Source organism: Pogona vitticeps, chromosome 2, assembly GCF_051106095.1.
Source record: "Pogona vitticeps strain Pit_001003342236 chromosome 2, PviZW2.1, whole genome shotgun sequence".
Classification (NCBI taxonomy): Eukaryota; Metazoa; Chordata; class Lepidosauria; order Squamata; family Agamidae; genus Pogona; species Pogona vitticeps.
The window spans coordinates 12,422,892-12,444,277 of record NC_135784.1 but is presented as its reverse complement, the minus strand read 5'-3'; the positions used below and the strand labels follow the sequence as shown (position 1 = coordinate 12,444,277).

The window sequence follows — 21,386 nt, the reverse complement described above, 5'->3', positions numbered from 1 at the left end:
TGCCTAACTAATATTTAAGAAGATATGTTCATGCTTAAAAATGTTACGTGGTTATATTATGGTTATATGGGGGTATGTATTCGTATATTTCATGTGCAGTTGTTTTGGAATGAAAAGCACTTTAGCTTTTCATCGCAAAACAACTTTATAAGGGGGGGAGGTATGTAACGGCTGTGATGATGTCACCTGCCTGTCACTGCTATGGCTGGAGTTTATCTACCTATGGCAGGACAGGAGGTGGGACTTCAGTGGGTGGAGTTAATGTATATAAGGGGGGAGTGAATGTGGTGAGCGGAAAATTGGGAGAATTGGGAGATGGGAAGATTGGGATGAGATAGGGTTCGGTTAGGAACTTGGTTAGTGTGTTAGGGCCTGTTTATTCATGTTATGAGGTACTGTGCTAGTGTAGGTCTGAATGAGAGAGTGATTGAGGGGGATACTTTATCACATTGATTGCCTTATTTAGTTTCCACAGTGATTTACTATTATTTATGTTTTCTCAATAAACAATCCTTTTTATTTTGAAATCCATACCATTGTCTGATGAGTCAGATCAATAAGTGTGGTTGGTGGCAGTGTGTAAAGTGTGAATGAGAGTGACGTGACCATTGTGACGTGAAAGGAGGACGTCACAGCTGTTGTGAGTCTCCCTTTGGAAGGAGAGATGGACAATCCGGGTGGGTCTGAGAGCCTGAACTCCCTGCTCGTTTGTCTCCTTTTCTCTCTTCAAATATTTGTGAACAGACTCTGGTGACGGGAACTCCTGTGTCTCGTCTGCGTCTTTCCTTCCACCAGAAGTGAAAGAACTTGGGCCGCCCGGAGGAAGCTCCTCACTCCCGCCATTTTATTTTCGAGCCTTCCTACCCCTCCTTCCCTCCGTCCCTCCCTCCCTCTCTCTCTCTCTCTCTCTCTCACACACACACACACACACACACACACCCTACCTTTTGGTGCAGGAGGGGGAAGAGGAGGAACATAGAGCTACGAAGGCGAAGGAAGAGCCCCTCCCCTGGACGCCCTTTGAACGGGAGCCGGAAGAAGCGGGGATCGCTGCGCCTGCCTCTTCCCCTTCGGCCCAAGAAAGGCGCCTGGAGGAGAGACGCGGGGCTTTTGGGGCGCCTCCCGGATCGGGACCTGGACGGAGGTGGGCGCTGGAGAGGGGGGCAGATCGCGGGAGGTGGGGTGAGATTTGCAGGGTGGGGAGAGAGCCAGCTCCCTGCCCATGTCCTGGGAGGAGGGGGAGCTGCCTCTCCGGGCATTGCCGATGGTGCCCGGTTGTGTTTTGTCGCGCTCAACCTTCGTCTAAGGGAGGGGAAAGGGGATTTCTGGGGTCCAGATCCCCCCCCCCGAGACACGGAGACCGACGCCCCTGCAAGGCCCTAGGGCTTTGTGTGTGTGTGTGTGTGTGTGTGTGTGTGTGTGTGTGTGTGTGTGTGTGTGTGTGTGTGTGTGTGTGTGTGTGTGTGTGTGTGTGTGTGTGTGTGTGTGTGTGTGTGTGTGTGTGTGTGTGTGTGTGTGTGTGTGTGTGTGTGAGAGAGAGAGAGAGAGAGAGAGAGAGTGTCGGGAGGGGGGGATAAGGAGACCCTTTCCCTTGAATCCTGCGATCATCCGGTGGATGGAAACAAAGGAACGGGAGAGAAAGTAACTTGCCTCCCATCTCCCCCCCCTCCTCCCTCTAATGACATCCCCTCCCTATTTTAAAGGGTCAAAGTCCCAGGTGGGGCTGGAGAGGCAAAGGGGGCGGCGCTGGGGGGGGGCAAGGCGGGAGGTGGAAAAGGCGCCCCAGGGATTTGGGGGGGGCAATCAGAAGAAATGGGGTTTGCGAGGGAGGGGGGTCCGCCCTGCACCTTCCTTCTGAGGGGGAATGTCTGCCGGACTGCTTGCTCTTTTACACACACTGTGTGTCTGTTTTTGTGTTTTCCTGTATTAACTGGCAGAGAGGAGGGCTAACCGGATCTGCCTCAAATTGGAGGCAGGAGGAGGGGCTGCCTCTCCTTCCACTTGGAGGCTTCCTTGTTGTGTTGTTGCTTGTGAACACAGACCGTCTTTTTCCGAAAGGCAGGCAGGAGAGAAAGCAGGAGAGAGAAGGTGGTGAACTTTCCTCCCAGGGATGTTTCCTAGCAGAGGCTGAAAGGGAGATCTCCCCAGGAAGGGTCTCCTGGAGGACGTTGTTCTTCATCCTGTAGGGCCAAAACTGTTCTGGTCTTTGGGTCCTGAAGGCACAATTCAGGGCCATCGGCTGTGCAAAAGACCTGCCCCTCGCTCCTGCTTCCTAGGGATTCTCCCTCGTGCCTCCAATTTATGGCTGTACATGGGGTGGAGCGAAGGGGGCTTTGGAAAGAGGCCGAAGGAGCTCCGGTCATTTCCACATGGAGGGCAGGAGGGAAGAAGGACCAGAAGGAAACCCGGCCTCTCCTTCTATTGCGTTCCCTCTCCTGGCAGGTCTTTTGCGGAGTGAATGGCTCTGTAGGGTCTGTTCCAGAGAAAGTGGTCGCAAAATGCTTTCTTTTACAGCAGGGACAGCTGGCAACAAGACTCCCACCCACGGTTGCCGCCTTTCCCACCCCTACGAGGTTTAGAGTGAGGTCAGAGGGAAGAGCAAAGCCGAAGCAAGGTTGGGGATTGGAAAACAGCAGGTGAGAAAATTCCTGAGACCTGAACTCGGCCCACCTTGGGTTGGCAACCCTATGACACAGGGCACTTGGCACGGAGGCTGAGGAGTGCCTCTGGAGACGCTGCCTGTGTTAGGATCCTTGAAGTGACAAAAAATAAAAAATGGTCCTGTGAGAACAGGGCGCCTGGTTCAACTGTCCGTCCACTACATCATGCAGGCTGTGGTGTTTTCTAGATGTTGATTTTGTGTTTTAAAAATTTACATCAGCTGACTTGAGCCCTTTTAAAGGAGAAAGGTGGGGTAAAAATATTTTAAATGAATAGTGGGAAAAATACACTGTTGTTTGCTGGTGCTTTCATCGCAGGTCGTGTTGCTCTCTGGTTCCCTGCTGTTGCCCCCACCTCACTGGGACGGGAGGGAGCTTCTATCTCAGAGCCCAGCAATAGATGCTCGCTCCTTCCTTCCTTCCTTCCTTCCTTCCTTCCTTCCTTCCTTCCTTCCTTCCTTCCTTCCTTCCTTCCTTCCTTCCTTCCTTCCTTCCTTCCTTCCTTCCTGTGGTTTCTTTGTTGGCTGCCTTTCTGTTCCTCTTGTTCTGCTGCCCGAAGAAGAGAGAGAGATGGGAATGTGACCCTGGTCAACAGCAACATGACGAAGGCACATCCTGAAAGGAAACATTTTTGATTTGCTTTATCCATGAAGCCTCCAGGCTGATGTTTTTCTTTTGCTTTTCTCCTAGGAAGGGGTGAGAATGAGCTGAGTTGTCTTTGCTGTTTTTGGGACCTAAAACAAAAAGCCAAATCCCACAACCCTCCAACATTTGCAAGGTAAGTGGGATTTCAAGAGGTGGCTTAAGTAGCCTTGCCACACACTCTCTTCTCTCAGTTTCCCCGGCCCAGCAGGGACTTGAATCCAGATCTCCTGGTTTCCAGTCTGGTGCTCCACCCACAGCACCACACTTCTTGTTTGAACATGTGCAAAGTGTTCCTGTTTGACGGTATTGTTTTCATTGCATTTTATTTAAGTGTTGTTTTTTAAATAAGATTTCAATCCTGCTGACCTCAACCCCATGCTACATCACACGGGCTGTGGTGTTAATCTAGAGCAGGTTTGACCAACCTGCGGCCCAAGGGCCACATGCCGCCCAGGTCAGCTCGTAATGTGGCCCAGTGCAATTTTTTATTTTTAAAGAAATTCCAAAGTTTCAAGTTACACTGCCGGCGCTTGCGCCGGAATGTGGCCGGGACATGTCACAACAATAGAGGGGGAGAGAGGGAAGGAAGGAAGGAGCAGGAGGGAAGGGGAGGGGGGGCTGTGTGACTTCATTCCGCCATCCCCGTCAATAGCTGGACCCCCTCCCGGCCCCATAAAGCCACCGGAGTTGAAGCTGGCAGCCTCTGCTGTCTGGGATCGCAGCTGCTGGTAAGTGTGCTTGGAGCGGGGCTGCAGAGGACGGCTAGGGCTGCCCCCATGCGGCCCAAACCAAATTTTCATCATCTAATGTGGCCTAGGGAAGGTGAAAGGTTGGACACCCCTGTTCTAGAGGATGATTTTGTTTACTAATTTTAGTGTAGCATTGGTTATCCCTAAGCATTTTTAAGGTTTATAGGCTTGCTGCTTCAAACTTTTAAATGTTGCCTTTTGGTGAAGAAAGCAAGCTGCCTTGAGTCCTTTTAAAGGTGAAAGGCAGGGTAACAATATTTTAAATAAATAGTGGTAGAAATACCATCTTGTATGCTGCTGCCTTCATTGCCGGTGTCAACGAGAAGCAGGTCCTGTTGCTGGTTCCCTGCTGTTGCCCCCACCTCACTGGGACGGTGGGAGCTTTTCTCTTGGATCCCAGCATGAGATGCTCCTTCCTTCCCTCCCTCCCTTCCTGTGGTTTCTTTGTCGGCTGCCTTTCTGTTCTTCTTGTTCTTCTGCCAGAAGACCAGAGAGAGATGAGGATGTGACCCCGTTCAACAGAAACACGGCGAACGCACATTCTGCAAGGAAACATTTTGGATTTGCTTTATCCATGAAGCCTCCAGGCTGATCTTTTCTATTTTTCTTTTCTCCTAGGAAGGGATGAGACTGAGGTGATTGGTGGGGCTTTGGGATCATCGCTTCCCTGTGATCATCGCAAAGCGAATTTTCCCCATAGGGGCCATCGCAAAGCGATCGGTCAAAGCCTGAGAAACACCATCTTTCAGCCCTGTGCTGTCTCCATCGGCATTGTGGTGGCATCAGAGCCCTTACCCATGTCATCTCTTCTTTGGGGTGGAGTGGAAGGATGCAGCTTTTCCTGTTGAGAGGCTGTTGGCTCTGGAAATATAACATAATTAACAGAAGAGCCCTGCTGGATCAGGCCAAGGACCCATCTGATCCAACTTCCTATATCACACATTGGCTCTACCTGATGCCTTTGAGACCACACGAGATGACGAGAGACCTGTCTCCCAATACACCTTCCCTGCATCTGGCCTTTTGAAGTCTGTACCTTTTAAACCTTGAGATTGTATATTCCCTTCATGGCTTCTAACCTGTGTTGGACTTTTCCTCCAAAAATCTATCCCATCTTCTTTTGAAGGCATCTAGGCTAGATGCCACCACCGCATCCTGTGGCAAGGACTTAACAACACACTTGATAAGGAAATATTTTCTTTCTTCTCTTCTCACTCTTCGAACACTCCATTGGAGTAGATGTCCCCTGGTTCTGGTATTTTGTCAGAGGGAAAAGAGCTTCTCTCTATCCTTCCCCTTCAGAATTTTATACGTCTCAAGACAACTTTTCTCTAGACTAAAGAGCCCCAAACGCTGTTGTCTTTCCTCACCGGGGAGGTGCCCTAGACCCGTCATCTTTTAAGTCACTCTCTTCTGCACCTTTTCCAGTTCCACAATGTCTTTTCTGAGGTTTGGCGACCAGAATTGTACGTAATACTCCAGAGTTTAATGCCTTCCTATGGGGTTTTTTGCCCCGGATAGCGACGAATCCGAATAGCGACGATTTATCCGGAACGGATTATCATCGCTATGCGGGGCACCACTGTATTGTTGTTAAAGCCTTCTCATTTTGTTTTATCTGTTCTTCATTCAGGACAGCGGGGGGGGGGGATTGGAAACAATCTTCGCCAAATCCTCCCTTCTCAGCAGCATTTCAGCTTTAACTGACCAAGTCAGATAGTTCCGTTTATTTAGCTTTGTGAGAGGGAATACTCCCATTCCTGCTTCCAGACTAAGTGATTGTTAAATGCTTTCCTTTACAGCAGGGCCAGGCAACACCAAGACCCCCTCTCTCGGTTGCTGCTTTTCCAAGCTCCTGGGAAGTTTGGAGTGAGAGGGTTGGGGGTTGGAAGACAGCAGGCAAGAAAAGTCCTGAGGCCTGAACTCTGCCCACCATGGTTTGGCAACCCCACGACACAGGGCCCTTGGTAGGGAGGGAACGAAGGTTGGGGGTGCCTTTGGAGATGCTCCCTGTGTTGGGATCCTTGAGGTGACAAAAATAAGAAAAGCTCCTGTGAGAACATATAGCCTGGTCCACCCCCTGATCCACCACATCACACTTTCTCTGGTGTTTTCGAGATATTGATTTTGTTTAATATTTTTAGTGTAGCATTGGTTAACCCTAAACTTTTTAAAGGTTTATAGACTTGCTGTTTTTAACTTTTTAATGTTGCCTTTTGATGGATGAAACTAAGCTGCCTTGAGCCCTTTTAAATGAGAAAGGCGGGGTAAAAATATTTTAAATAAATAGTGGTAGAAATGCCATCATGTATGCTGCTGCCTTCATCGCAGGTGTCAGTGGGAAGCAGGTCCTGTTGCTCTCTGGTTCCCTGCTGTTGCCCCCTCCTCACTGGGACGTGGGACGCTTTGATCTCGGAGCCCAGCAATAGATGCTCCTTCCTTCCTCCCTCCCTTCCTGTGGTTTCTTTGTTGGCTGCATTTCTGTTCTTGTTCTTCTGCCAGAAAACCAGAGAGAGATGAGGATGTGACCCTGTTCAAAAGAAACATGATGAAGGCACATTTCGCAAGGAAACATTTTTTATTTGCTTTATCCATGAAGCCTCCAGGCTGATCTTTACTATTTTTCTTTTCTCCTAGAAAGGGGTGAGACTGAGGTGATTTCTCTTTGCTGTTTTTGGGACCGAAAAGGAAGAACGAAATCCCAGGTCCTTCCACCATTTGCAAGGTAAGCAAGATTTCAAGAGGTGGCTTAAATAGCCTTGCCACACACACTGTCCTCTCAGTTTCCCCAGCCCAATAGGGATTTGAATCCAGCTCTCCTAGTTTCCAGTCTGGCACTCCATCCACGACACCACACTTCTTTGAACATGTGCAAAGTTGTGCTGTTTGAGGGTATAGTTTTCTTTACATATTTCCCTCACTCTGGTGGCCTTATGCTGGTTACCCATTTGTTTCCGCATTGATTTCAAGGTATTAATCCTTACATTTTTTCTTTTTCTTTTTTCTTTTTAATTTCTACGGAAAAGACCATCCATCTTGTTACAAGTAATAAATACAAAGCTTAACATAGTAAACTGTCATCTTACTTGTTATATAATTTAACTGTTAACCAATTGCTATTCGTAGAGCTCGTCCAGCGCCCTGGTTTAACCAGGAGCTTCGAGCCCTGAAGCGACATAGGAGAAGGCTAGAGCGTAGATGGAGGAAGAACCTGACAGATTATAATAGGATAGCTGTCAGGGTCGCAACTAACCTTTACCTGTCTAAGATAAAGGCTGCTTGTCGAACTTACTTCGCTAACCGGATAAGCGAAGCGTCCAACCAGCAGGTGGAGTTATTCCGTATAGTGCGCGACCTATCCGGAACTGGTCTGGATGATAGGCCTCCCCCTAATTTTTCTCCTGACCATTTTGCAGCCTTTTTAAAATCTAAAGTTTTTGAACACGTGAGTCGAGCAGAGATGTCCAGCGCTCCGTCTTGCCCGGTCATTTTCGACTCCTTTCAGCCTGTCACGCCTGATTCTGTCGCCCGAGTGCTTGACCGCTGTCGAGCCACCAGCTCCTCCTTGGACCCTTGCCCGGCCTGGCTAATCAAAGCAGCCAGGCCGATTACAACAGAATGGGCCACTGCAATAATAAATGGGTCTTTCCTTGAGGGCAGGTTTCCCTCTGCCCTCAAGGAGACACTCATTAGGCCCATAAGAAAGAAACCTAATTTGGCGGCGGATGAAATTGGCAATTATAGGCCCATCGCCAATATTTCTTTCATGAGCAAAGTGGTCGAGAGGGTGGTGGCTGACCAGATTCAGACACATCTGGATGAAACAGATGCCCTGGATCCTTTTCAGTCGGGCTTCAGGCCATGCCACGGTACAGAGATGACTTGTTGAGGGAGGTCAACAGCAGTAAAATTTCTTTGTTGGTCCTCCTCAACATCTCAGCGGCCTTCGATACCATTGACCACGGTATGCTCCTGGGGAGGCTCTCTGAGTTGGGTATCGGTGGCTTGGCTCTGGCCTGGTTCCGTTCCTTCTTGGAGGACCGCCCCCAGAGAGTGCAGCTTGGGGAGAGTATTTCGGCCCCATGGAGTCTCAATTGTGGGGTTCCACAGGTGTCGATCATCTCCCCAATGCTGTTTAACATCTATATGAGACCACTGGGTGGGGTCATCAGGGGGTGTGGAGCATCGTGTCATCAATATGCTGATGACACCCAGCTCTATATTTCCTTTTCACCAACTGCAGATAATGCCGTCCTGTCCCTCCAGCGCTGCCTGGGGACTGTACAGCAATGGATGCAGGAGAATGGGCTGAGGCTGAACCCGTTCAAGATGGAAGTTCTGAGGGTGGGTGGCCCTGTGCATGGTGGCTTGGGAAACTCCCTCATGTTTGGGGGGGTGGCCCTGGCGGCGAAGAGTGGGGTCCGCAGCCTGGGGGTACACCTGGACCCGATGCTCACCATGGAAACACAGGTGGCATCGGTAGTCCGCATTGCCTTTTTCCACCTTTGGCGGATTGCCCGGCTGCAAACTTACCTAGACACAGGGGCGCTCACTACCTTAGTACATGCGTTCGTAATTTCTAGATTAGACTAATGTAACGCGCTCTACATGGGGCTTCCTTTGAAGCTGATGCAGAAACTTCAAGTGGTGCAGAATGCAGCAGCCAGACTCCTTACTAGAGTGAGAAAATACCAACATATCTCTCCTACTCTGGCCATGCTGCACTGGCTCCCCATCTGTTTCCGAATTGACTTCAAAGTGTTAATGCTTACATATAAAGCCCTAAACGGTTTAGGACCTCGATACTTGGCGGAACGCTTACTCCCAACTAGTTCTACCTGTGTCACCCGCGCGAGCCAGGAGGTGAGGCTGAGGAGCCTGACACCGAGGGAGACCCAGAAGGAAAGAAGTAGAAACCGGGCCTTCTCGGCGGTGGCTCCTCGCCTCTGGAATAACCTACCTCCGGAGATTTGTGCTGCACCCTCGCTGGGTACTTTTAAGTACCAACTGAAAACGTGGATGTATAGGCAGGCCTTCCCTTCCAGTTAATTCCTGTCCTCTTTCCTTTTTTTCTCTCTCTCTTTATTTGATTTATTTTGTGTTTTTCCCGTCTTGCAGAATCATTTAATTAATTAATTATTATAAATTTTTCTTGAATTTGTAATCCTGTATGTTGTAAGCCGACTAGAGTGGTCGAAATGACTAGATAGGCGGGGTATAAATACAATAAATAAATAAATATTCCCCACATTTCTAAAAATCAGATTTACATCATACCCTGTCTCATCTTAAAGAAATATCGACCAACAATCTAAATGCTCCAAATTGTTTTCCAAACCACATCTCGAGATTTATTTTATTGGCATATTTTAATAAAGGGTTCCACTTTTCAGTGAATTGACTATGAACATCATTATTAAGCATACCTTGATGCCTCCCCCTAACAGATGATCCAACAAATAGCTTGAGAGTTCAACACATCCTGATCCCATACCAGTCCTTTTGAGGCATCCTGGTACATACAACGTTTTTGATTTATATACGCACACAGGCTGCCATGATGCAAGGAGAACCCTATCAGTGGCTAACCTCTGTTGCAAAACCATATTCTTCAGGGATACTACTTCAGCCTTTAATTTTGCTTGTATCTCAGTTGTGACATTCTCTAAGAGATCTATGGCTCCTGAAATGTTATATACAAATTCTTCCAAGGTGTGAATGTGTCTATAGCTTTCTGCCGCCTCTACTGCTGGAAAAAGGCTCCTTCACATTTGAGTCCCTGTTGATCATTTCCAGGCCCCCGGAGAAGACCTCATGGTTGTGATGATTTGTGTTTTTATGTGTATTAGAATGGGATATGTAGTCCTAAGATTGTCCCAATAGCATCCATCTTGATTTAAAGTCTGCTCTGTAGTAGGAAAGTTTTTCATGCTGTTTCAGAGAAGCTTCGCTCTCTGGTTATCTCGTTGCTAAGATGAGCAGAGAGCAGAGACTTTCGTAGTCAAAATAAACCTGCTACAAAATATGATAACAACTGAAGCTCCATGAGAAAGTTAGGCGGGACAACAAGACCCAGGAGGGGGTGTTCCTTATGAAGAATTCTGGGAAGAAGAAGGAGATTGGTAAGGAGTTGGGAAAAGATGGAGTTGGACTGAGAAAGGTCAGACACGTGCTTTTTCCCATAATGGATTATAACTTTACTATGGACTATTTTTCCTACCATGGACTGATGGAAGTCAACTGGATTATTATTATTATTATTATTATTATTATTATTATTATTATTATTATTATTATTATTATTATTATTATTATTATTATTATTATTATTATTATTATTATTATTATTATTATTATTATTATTATTATTATTATTATTTTCCCCGCATTCCCCCTCCAGTTTTTGATCTGGAGGATGATAGCACCCCCCCTACTATCACATTGCTCCTTGGGCCTGGCAGTTTAACCCAGAGTGATTCTATGATGGAGTAAGGCTCTCTGTCCATCTCCATTCTGCTGGATTCTACTCCTTCTTTGACCTAGATGGCCTCCCCACCTCCAACACGCCCTTCCCTATCCCTCCTATAGAGTGTATAGTCTGGGATTGCGGCATCCACTGGTTCTCCGAATCCCACCACTTTCCCACCAGCTCTCCCATCTTCACTTAGACGCTTCAGGCATTTGCCTAGAAGCACTTGTGTATGGGGTCCCCGAAGAAGGGCTGCTTGTTTGCTTCTCCTTCCACTGGACCAACAATTCCATCTCATCACGTTCCCAGTGCGAATTCCTACATTGTCATCATTTTGTCGTTCTCTACCCTCTCCAACCTCATTCCACAGAGATGAGGAGTCCCAAAATGGACGCCGCTCGGCTCTTTTCGGCTGTACTCCAGGTTTCAGTTTAAAAGTTGAGCTGCCACCCTTTTAATGTTACGTGCCAGCAGTCCAGTTCCGTGTTCATTCAAGTGAAGCCTTTCTCGCTTGTACAATCCTGGCTTGTCCCTAAACATCACCCAGAGCCAAATGAATCTAAACCTCTCCCCTTGACACCACCATCTCATCCACAGGTTGAGACCCCTTAGCTCCGCCTGTCTACTTGGTCCAGTGTGTGGAACAGGTAGTACTTCTTTTTTAAAAACATTGTATTAGTTTTTCAATCAATCTACATTGGTTTGTGCTTGTCAAATATCGTGTTACATACTTTGCTTACAATTATTTGTTTTTTACATCTCAGTGTGTGGAACAGGTAGCACTTCTGAGAACGCTACCTTTGAGGTCCTGGCTTTGAGCTTCCTCCCTAACAACCAAAATTTGGCTTCCACAACCTCATGGCTACATTTCCCCACATCTTTGTTGCCAACATGCACCAGCAGTGCTACCTTGTCACCAGCACTCTTTCCCAGCCTCTCCAGACGAGACGTAACATCCGCAACCTTTGCACCAGGCAGGGAAGTCACTGTGCGCTCCTCACAACCGTCTGAAACACCACACTCTCTTTTCTTGACGATCGAGTTGCCTACTACTAGAAACTCCCTAATTCCCTCCCCATGAGGAGTATCCTCAATGTGACTGTGTACAGGTCCATTAACTGAAGAAGGGATCTCCTTGAGGGTGTCCTCTTGTCAAGATTGGTTTCCTCAAGCATTTAGAACTGATGAGCACACTGTGTCTTCTTCCCCTTACATTGCAACCAAGTGCAATGCGGCACTTAGTTGCTGCATCACATTCATCACTTTTACTTTTCCTTTCTAAAGACTCGCGATCAAAGAAAAGTGAAAGAATTTGCCCAAGCACTTGAGGAAGCCCTTCCAGGTCCAGCTACTGCAAATGCACCTGAACGATGGGAACACTTCAAGAACACTGTCTATAACACCGCCTTGTCCACCTTTGGCAAGAAGACCCAAAAGGTGGCTGACTGGTTCGAAGCCCATTCAGAGGAGTTAATGCCAGCCATCGAGGTTAAGAGAAGAGCACTAGCAGCATACAAAGCCTGTCCTAGCGAGTACAACTTGCAAGCTCTTCGAGCTGCTCGCAGCCAAGTCCAACAGGCTGCCAGGAGATGCTCCAACGACTATTGGCTCCAGCTCAGCTCTCATATACAGTTAGCAGCGGACACAGGTAACATCAAAGGAATGTATGACGGTATCAAGCAGGCCTTAGGTCCAATACAGAAGAAATCTGCTCCCTTGAAGTCTGCTACAGGTGTGCTCATCCAGGACCGAGCACAGCAGATGGAACGCTGGGTACAGCACTACTCTGAGCTATATTCCAGAGAGAATGTAGTAACCGAAGAAGCATTAAATAACATTGAGTGCCTACCTGTCTTGGAAGAGCTGGACAGCGAACCAACCCTAGCAGAAATAAAAGCGGCCTTGGACTCCCTCGCCTCCGGCAAGGCACCTGGAAAGGATAACATCCCTGCTGAAGTGCTGAAATGCTGTAAGGAGATCATCACCACTGAACTGTACGAAATCTTTTGTCTCTGCTGGAGGGAAGGTGGAGTACCACAGGACATGAAGGATGCAAACATTGTCACATTGTACAAGAACAAAGGAGACAGGGGTGACTGCAATAACTACCGTGGCATCTCTCTTCTTAGCGTTGTAGGGAAGCTGCTTGCCCGTGTTGTTCTGAAGAGGCTCCAGGTGCTTGCAGACAGAGTCTATCCAGAATCACAGTGCGGATTTCGAGCTAATAGATCCACCACTGACATGGTATTCTCCCTCCGACAGCTGCAGGAGAAATGCAGGGAACAACAACAGCCACTCTTAGTGGCCTTCATAGACCTTACAAAAGCATTTGATCTGGTTAGCAGGGATGGCCTTTTTAAAATACTTCCCAAGATTGGATGTCCACCTCGTCTCCTTAACATCATCAGATCTTTCCATGAGGGAATGAAAGGCACTGTAGTTTTTGACGGCTCAACATCAGACCCCTTTGACATCCGAAGCGGAGTGAAACAGGGCTGTGTCCTCGCACCAACACTTTTTGGGATCTTTTTTGCTGTCATGCTGAAGCATGCCTTTGGAACTGCAACCGAGGGTGTCTATCTCCGGACTAGATCAGACGGAAAGCTCTTTAATCTCTCCAGATTGAGAGCGAAGACCAAAGTCCAACTGAAATGCATGCGGGACTTCCTCTTCGCAGATGATGCAGCCATCGTTGCCCACTCTGCTGAAGACCTCCAACAACTCATGAATCGTTTCAGCACGGCCTGCCAAGACTTTGGACTAACAATCAGCCTGAAGAAAACGCAAGTCATGGGCCAGGGCGTGGACTCACCTCCTTCCATTACCATCTCTACACAAGAATTGGAGGTTGTTCATGACTTTGTGTACCTTGGCTCAACCATCTCTGACACCCTCTCTCTGGATGTCGAGCTGGATAAACGCATTGGCAAAGCAGCCACCATGTTCTCTAGACTCACAAAGAGAGTATGGCTCAATGAGAAGCTGACGACACATACAAAGATCCAAGTCTATAGAGCCTGTGTCCTAAGCACACTCCTGTACTGCAGCGAGTCCTGGACCCTTTGTGCACGGCAGGAGAGGAAGCTGAACACGTTCCATATGCGTTGCCTCCGACGGATTTTTGGCATCACCTGGCAGGACAAAGTCCCAAACAGAGTAGTCCTAGAACGAGCTGGAATTTTCAGCATGAATACATTGCTGAAACAGCGACGTCTACGTTGGCTTGGGCACGTCGTGAGAATGGCTGATGGTCGGATTCCAAAGGATCTCCTGTATGGAGAATTAGTGCAGGGAAATCGCCCCAGAGGGAGACCACAGCTGCGATACAAGGACGTCTGCAAGCGAGATCTGAAGGCCTTAGGAATAGACCTCAACAGATGGGAAACCCTGACATCTGAGCGTTCAGCCTGGAGGCAGGCACTGCATCGTGGCCTCTCCCAATTTGAAGCGACCCTTGCCCAGCAGGCCGAGGCAAAGAGGAAATCACAAAAGCAGCAAAACCAGGGAGCTGGACAGGGGACAGATTGGATTTGTCTTCAGTGTGGAAGGGATTGTCACTCTCGAATTGGCCTCCTCAGCCACACTAGACGCTGTTCCAAGTCCTCCACACAGAGCACGCTACCATAGTCTTTCGAGACTGAAGGATGCCTAACCTAACCTAACGCAGGCCTTCCCCCCTCCCCCAGTATTCATTTTTGCTAACCAATCCTTTAATTCAAATATTTGTTTCCTCTTTAACAAATTTTGATATATTCCTTTCAATTTTTCTGGAAACAAGTACAATCATTGGGGGAAATAAAAGAATGAAGATAAAAAAATAAAAAAATTGATCTTCAGTACATTCATTTTACATGAGACAATTCTATCAAAGTGTGATAGCTGATTGTATAATCATTTAATTTATTTTTAATTTCTAATTTCAACTCAAAATTTTGCTTTTTATAATCTTTTTATTTTATTAACATTTATTCTTTCTTACTCTATTATATATAGTAATACTATTTTTCCTCCTTATTCTAATTAAAGAAGGTCATCTCAGGTTCATTTTGTCCTTTCCACACTGAGTATAATTACTGCTGATAATGGTGATTGTTCTGTAAGAAGCATGTAGAAGACTGTTTTTAATGGGAGAATGAAATCACATCAAAATAAGACTTTTCAGAATAGAGTTCTACCCTAATGATTAAAGGAGGTCTGCAAATCTATCTGTATCAAATATTTATTCATTCATTATTTTCATAATATATAAGAAGAGCCTCGTGGCTCAGTGGTTAAAACGCTGTACTGCAGCTAAAACTGTGCTCACGACCTGGGGTTCAAATCCCAGGTAGCCGGCTCAAGGTTGACTCAGCCTTCCATCCTTCTGAGGTCGGTAAAATGAGTACCCAGCTTGCTGGGGGGGCAATGTGTAGCCTGTATAATTAAAAATTGTAAACCGCCCGGAGAGTGCTTGTAGCGCTATGGGGCGGTATATAAGTCAAATAAATAAATAAATAAATAAATAAATAAGATAAAAACAGTATAATTGTGATTGGGTTCTGTGTTGTGTGAATGCAACTCCAATTTTTGCACGGGAAAGTACCATGGAGACTCATTTTGAACAGTAACAGGTTTATTAAATTTAGCTTCAGGTGAAGCTAAAGTTAATAAACCTAGTGGTTTAGTGGGAATAAAACAACTTAGTGGGAATAAAACAACTTGGATCTGGTAACTGATCATAAAGTCCCAGTGTCATTTTTTTGAAAGTTATTGTCCGTCTTTATAAAGGAGATGGACCAAAGTGCTCCTTGTCATTTGGCTTCCTCAGAGGGGCACTCCTCACCGTGCAGATGGTGCCACAGCATGGGAGGCGTGCCCAGTCTCCCTCAGGTGGGGGTTTGTTGAAGGTTGCATCTGGCCAAATTACCTTCCTGAAGCGACCGTTGCCACTCGGGAATACCACCACCGTCCATTCCGTAGTCTTTGTGATCTTCATCTCTTTTCACTATTGGGTCAGGTGATAGTGGTCCTACTTTAAGATTTGGGAAATTTTCTATGAGACTGTGTGCCTTTCGCTCCGTATCCTTCATTTCTCCAGTTGTATTTCTTGGGACACTGAAAACTCTCTCTTCTTTAATCTCTTTTATTTCCTCCTCCCCGATAGGAAATTTCATCCCCTCCCCCTTTTCTCATTTCCCTTCCTCCACTAGACAAATTTCCATCTTTATCTCTTTATTCCTATCCACATCTTCTCCCCTCTCATCTATTCCTCCTTCTGACTTTTCTATTACTGTATTTCCTTCTAGTGGAGATGGTGTACTCTCTTTTCTCACTTCTTCACAATAATAAAATAGAAAATAAAAGTAATGATGTAGTTCAAAATGGGGAAAATAATCACGTGATAACAGGAGGGAAATCCTACCCAAAGAGCCAGTTCTTAAGTTTGCTCTTAAAAACACCCGGCAAGGGAGCCAGACAGATCTCTGGGGCCAGACTGTTCCAGAGGCAAGGGGCTACTGCTGAGAAGGCCCAGTTTCTTCTTCATTCTCTCTGGGCCTCCCTCAGCATTTGTCTCCTCAGCTGCTCTTCCTGGCTAGAACAAGGGGTTCGAGTAAATCTAGGTGGGAGCATGCATGCCACTAGATATCAAGGTCCTAAACCATTTAGGGCTTTATATGTCATCATTAAAACTTTGAAATCAATATGGAAACGAACGGGCAGCCAAGGCAAGGCAGCCAGAGTGGGGGAAATATACTGATGTTTTCTCACCACAATGAGAAGTCTGACTGCCGTGACTCAGGCTCAGACGGAATGGGTCTTTCCTTATCCCTGCAGATTTCTGATGTGGTTGCTTCACTTCTTTTTCTAATCTACCAGGTGATGACCAGGAGAAGAGGAATTTCCCAGCAACACCTGGGGCATCCTGGGCAGAAACTCATATTGAAACAAGAAAACAGAGAATTGAACATCCAAGTTGGTACGAATGGACGTCAAACTAAAGAACTCAAGCAAGGGAGAAACCACGTAAAAACATGTCACTTCAGTATAAGTCAAAGAGTTCATACAGGGGAGAAACCATATAAACGCATGGAATGTGGAAAAATCTTTGGTCACAGTGGTCAATTTCGGCCACATCAAATATCCCACCCTGGGGAGAAACCACATAAATGCATGGAGTGTGGAAAAAGCTTTAGTCGCAGTGATATCCTTAGGTTACATCAAACGACCCACACTGGGGCGAAACCACATAAATGCATGGAATGTGGAAAGAGCTTTAGTCACGTTGGTGGTCTTCGTTCACATCAAAGGACTCACACTGGGAAGAAACCATATAAATGCATGGAATGTGGAAAGAGCTTTAGTCGCAGTGATGGGCTTTCATTACATCAAAGAACCCATACTGGGGAGAAGCCATATATATGCATTAAATGTGGGAAAAGCTTTAATCAGAGTTCTAACCTTAGGTCACACCAAGTAATTCACACTGGGAAGAAGCCACATATATGCATGGAATGTGGAAAGACCTTTAGTCGGAGTGGTGCCCTTAAGTTACATCAAAGAACTCACACTGGGGAGAAATCATACAAATGCATGGAATGTGGAAAGACCTTTATTTCAATTAGTCAACTTAGGTTACATCAAAGAATTCACACTGGAGACAAACCATATGAATGCATGGAATGTGGGAAAAGGTTCAGTCAGAGTAGTGTCCTTAAGTCCCATCAAAGAACTCACACTGGGGAGAAACCACATATATGCATGGAATGTGGAAAGAGCTTTAGTCAGAGTTGCAACCTTAGGACACATCAAAAGACTCACACTGGAGAGAAACCACATAAATGCATGGAATGTGGAAAAAGCTTCAGTGAGAGTAGTAAACTTAGGTTACATCAAAGAACTCACACTGGGGAGAAACCACATAAATGTATGGAATGTGGAAAGAGCTTTAGTGAGAGTAGTGCCCTTAGGTTACATCAAAGAACTCACACAGGGGAGAAACCATATAAATGCATGGAATGTGGAAAGAGCTTCAGTCAGAGTGGTGCGCTTAGGTCACATCAAAGAACTCACACTGGGGAAAAACCACATATATGCATGGGATGTGGAAAATGCTTTAGTTACATTGGCAGTCTTAGGTTACATCAAAGGACTCACACTGGGGAGAAACCACATAAGTGCATAGAATGTGGAAAAAGCTTCAGTGAGAGCGGTAAACTTAGGTTACATCAGAGGACTCACACTGGGGAGAAACCACATAAATGCGTGGAATGTGGAAAGAGCTTCAGTCAGAATGGTCACCTTAGGTTACATCAGAGAACTCACACAGGAGAGAAACCATATAAATGCATGGAATGTGGAAACAGCTTCAGTGTGAGTAGTAAACTTAGGTTACATCAAAGAACTCACACTGGGGAGAAACCACATAAATGCATGGAATGTGGAAAGAGCTTTACTCGGCGTGATGAGCTTAGGTCACATGAAAGAACTCACACAGGAGAGAAGCCACATAAATGCATGGAATGTGGAAAAAGCTTTGGTCATAGTAGTAGCCTCAGGTTACATCAAAGAACTCACTGGAGAGAAACCACATAAATGTATGGAATGTGGAAAAAGCTTCAGTCAGAGTAGTAAAGGTAGGTTACATCAAAAAATTCACACTGGGGAGCAACCACATAAATGAGTGGAATTTTGAAAGAAATATGTAGAGTTCTCATCAAAGAACTCAAATGGGGGAGAAACCATAGATGTACACAGAATGTAGACGAAGCTTCAGTCGAGGAGATACTATTGTATAAATTTGTTTAAAAAATTATTTTTTGTGATGAAGACTTGTTGACCTAAAACTGTAAACTGCTTTTTCAGAGGTTCATCAGAGGTCTGTTAAAAGTGAAAGCTTTAGAAAAATTACAGCTGGGGATATAGTTTATATTACAGCACCTTGTTTTTGTAGAATAACTACTGATAAGAAGGCATAAGGAGCTGATTCAGTTTTGCGCTGGTTTCCACTAGAAAGAATAGACAACAAAATGCTGACGTAATGTTAAACAGAGACAGAAGTGAAAAACAAGTGAATTTTGAAGTGCCGCTTGTGATGTGTTTTACTTCTACTGTTAATTAAAATATATATATCAGTGAATGGATCGTTGTGTTAAACGAGTATAAAATACATTGTACAATGGAAGTGTTTACAAAATGAGTGTAAAAGGAGTAAACGAAGCATGTTCTAAGGCTATCAGATAAAAGGAAAACAAGTAGTGAAGACAAAAAAGCTCTTATTTGTTTTATAAGTCTTTACCCTCATAAACAATGATAGTAACTGAGTTCTGAAGAGGGTACCAATGAATATATATTCTGTATTAATTATGAACTAGGCATTTCTATGCTACTGTATTGAGAGTAGATTGCTTTGTAATGGCAGGGATTGAAAGGAGTGGAAATTTTGTTCAGACATTTTGAAGCTCTGGTCTCTTTGGGCCCTAGACTGCACTGGGTCAGAGGTGACCAAATCCTTTGATCCTCAGCATCTGTGCTTCTCAGAAGCTGGGAAACCCAAGCCTTGGGAAGGTTTGGTTTTGCTGACTGATGCAGAACAAAAGGATATAAATATTGTAGAGATCTCACACAAACCGTGTAGTTAGATCCTGTGTAGTCTAACATGATGATTGGTGGTGTTGTCAAGTACTTCTGTGTTTTGAAACAGGATTTCATGTCCAGCTTGTTTTACGGCATGTTCAACTACTACCGATTTTTTTGGTTTGTGTTTTTTCAAAAGTTTCCCCCTGCATCCATTACTCATTTGTATGGGAGAAATACTTCATTTGTCTACCAGAGATTTGATGCCTGTTTATTTGTTGTGGGTGGTGTTTGGAATTTTTGTATAAGTACTGGTCTGTGTGGGTGGGTTTTTCTGTAGACCTTGTGTCCCAATACGAAGTCAAACCACAGAAGTATTGGATAATGCCAGCAATCATTATATTAAGACTGCACAGGGAAGCCATTGAAATTCACAAACACCAGCAGAGCTTCAACAAAAAAGAAGAAAGTCTAAAACTCAAGTGTGGCTGCCAGAACTGAAAAATACAACCTTCAAAAAATCAACAGTTTACCCAACCACAAGGATCACTGCATACAAAAGACTAGCTAATGACACCCATGAATCACAGTGACAGATCATCTCCTCCCTTATCACAACAATACACTCCCACTAAAAAGACCTTGATCACCATAATCACTCATTCTCCTGAAAAGGAGAAAAAGCTGATCCACAGCTACAAATACTCAGGTATCCACCACAACACAGGCACAGTTCTAACTCCTATCTTCAGATGCCAGCCACAGAGACTGGCAAAATGTTAGGAAGAAAAACTTTCAGAACACGGTCAAACAGCCCAAAAAACCTACAACAACCATCAGATCCCAGCTGTGAAAGCCTTCAAGAGTATGTATTCGCAGAGGCTTTCCTCTGAAGATGCCGGCCACAGAGATTGGCAAAATGTTAGGAAGAACAACCTTCAGAACATGGCCAAAGAGCCCAAAAAACCCACAACAACCTTCAAAAATACTTAAGGGTGTTTGCTTTTTATGAAATGTTGAAGTATTCAGAACATGTAGTTTTTGTCTTTCTAGATTATGAACTCCAGTGTTTTAATGTGTTTTTATTTTTAATTCAAACATGTCTTAAATTTTAACTATAACCTAATTTTAAAATCCTGCATCTTTTTACAAGGTACAAGGATGCATTTTAAGTTAGCCTGCAGTTTTTGCGTAATTGTATGATTTTTGGATTTAAAGATCTGTCACTACAGTTTTTTCCTCTCATGTGTAAGACTGCCTTTCATTTTCTGGAATTACTATATTTAAGTATGGAATCTAGAAATGATGTAAATAAATAAAGTTGTAGAGTATTAAGAAATATTGGAATTGCCTGGAATCATTGCAACAATGAAAAGACTTCCTATGGGATACTCAGATGAGCTTAGAACACCTTGTCACTGGCTCTCTGTGTGAGGGAGAACGTCGGGCTGTACACACCCTGATGACTGGAGTGCCATCCTTTCCTGAAAAGAAGAGAGAGAAGCCCATGGAGTGCCAGAGGCAGAACATATGACCCATCAGAGAAGTGAAACCTCCATGGGGAGAATGGGAAGATAGAAAGATGAGAAGGTTCACAGAGAAAACAAGGTGGGTAGAGATAGTTCCGGGTTGAGGAATCAAAGGTCGAGACCAGTGAAGAGACTGGAGAGTCTGGAAATAAAGAGCCAGGGGTGTCTAAGGTGTACCTTCCAGTGAGAGAAGCAGAAGGCCCATCAGAGGAAAGGAAGGATCCACCAGATGAGGAACATTAGGAGCAGCAGAGGTGCAGGAGAAAAAAAAAAGGAATAAGACAGGATGAGGGTAGAGAAATATATTAGGGGGAACAATCAAGAAGGGGGAGAGGTAGAAGGGCAAAAGGAGGAGAGGATATTACCAGAAGGTTGGGAGTGAATATGAATGGAAAATCCCTAGACCAAACAGTGGGAGAACTTGATGATACATCACGAAGAGGCAGAAAGGAGTTGGAGAGAAGTAAGACCGGAGAAACCCTCCAATTGGGGAGAGAAAGAGGTGAGAGAGTGAGGCAGAGAGATCATGGAGGAGAGAGGCATGCTAGCTGAAAAGAAAAAGGGAGAGATGGATCAACCCCTCAGAGAGGGCTTTTGGCAGGACCCCGTTGGGTCAGTTGTTTTTATTGCAACCCACAGGAGAAATTGCACATTTCTAGATTTCTAAGAATATTGAACCTCCACAGTTTGGTTTCATTGTGAGAATGACCCTTTTTCTCCAATCGTGTCAGCTCTAAGGGTCTCCTGCCTTTGTGCACAGCAGGTGAGGAAGCTGAACACA

The 21,386-nt window shown here is 45.4% G+C and overlaps 1 protein-coding gene across 1 annotated transcript; it reads left to right on the top strand.

The window, feature by feature from the left end:
• Positions 1-934: 934 nt before the first annotated feature.
• On the top strand, positions 935-20,415 carry LOC140703786 (uncharacterized). The gene is given in 5 exon segments (XM_078387725.1): positions 935-1,144; positions 3,351-3,438; positions 6,692-6,779; positions 16,380-18,079; positions 18,081-20,415. Coding segments are annotated over 2 exon segments (1,800 nt in total). The 5' UTR covers positions 935-1,144; positions 3,351-3,438; positions 6,692-6,779; positions 16,380-16,382; the 3' UTR covers positions 18,184-20,415.
• Positions 20,416-21,386: the final 971 nt, after the last annotated feature.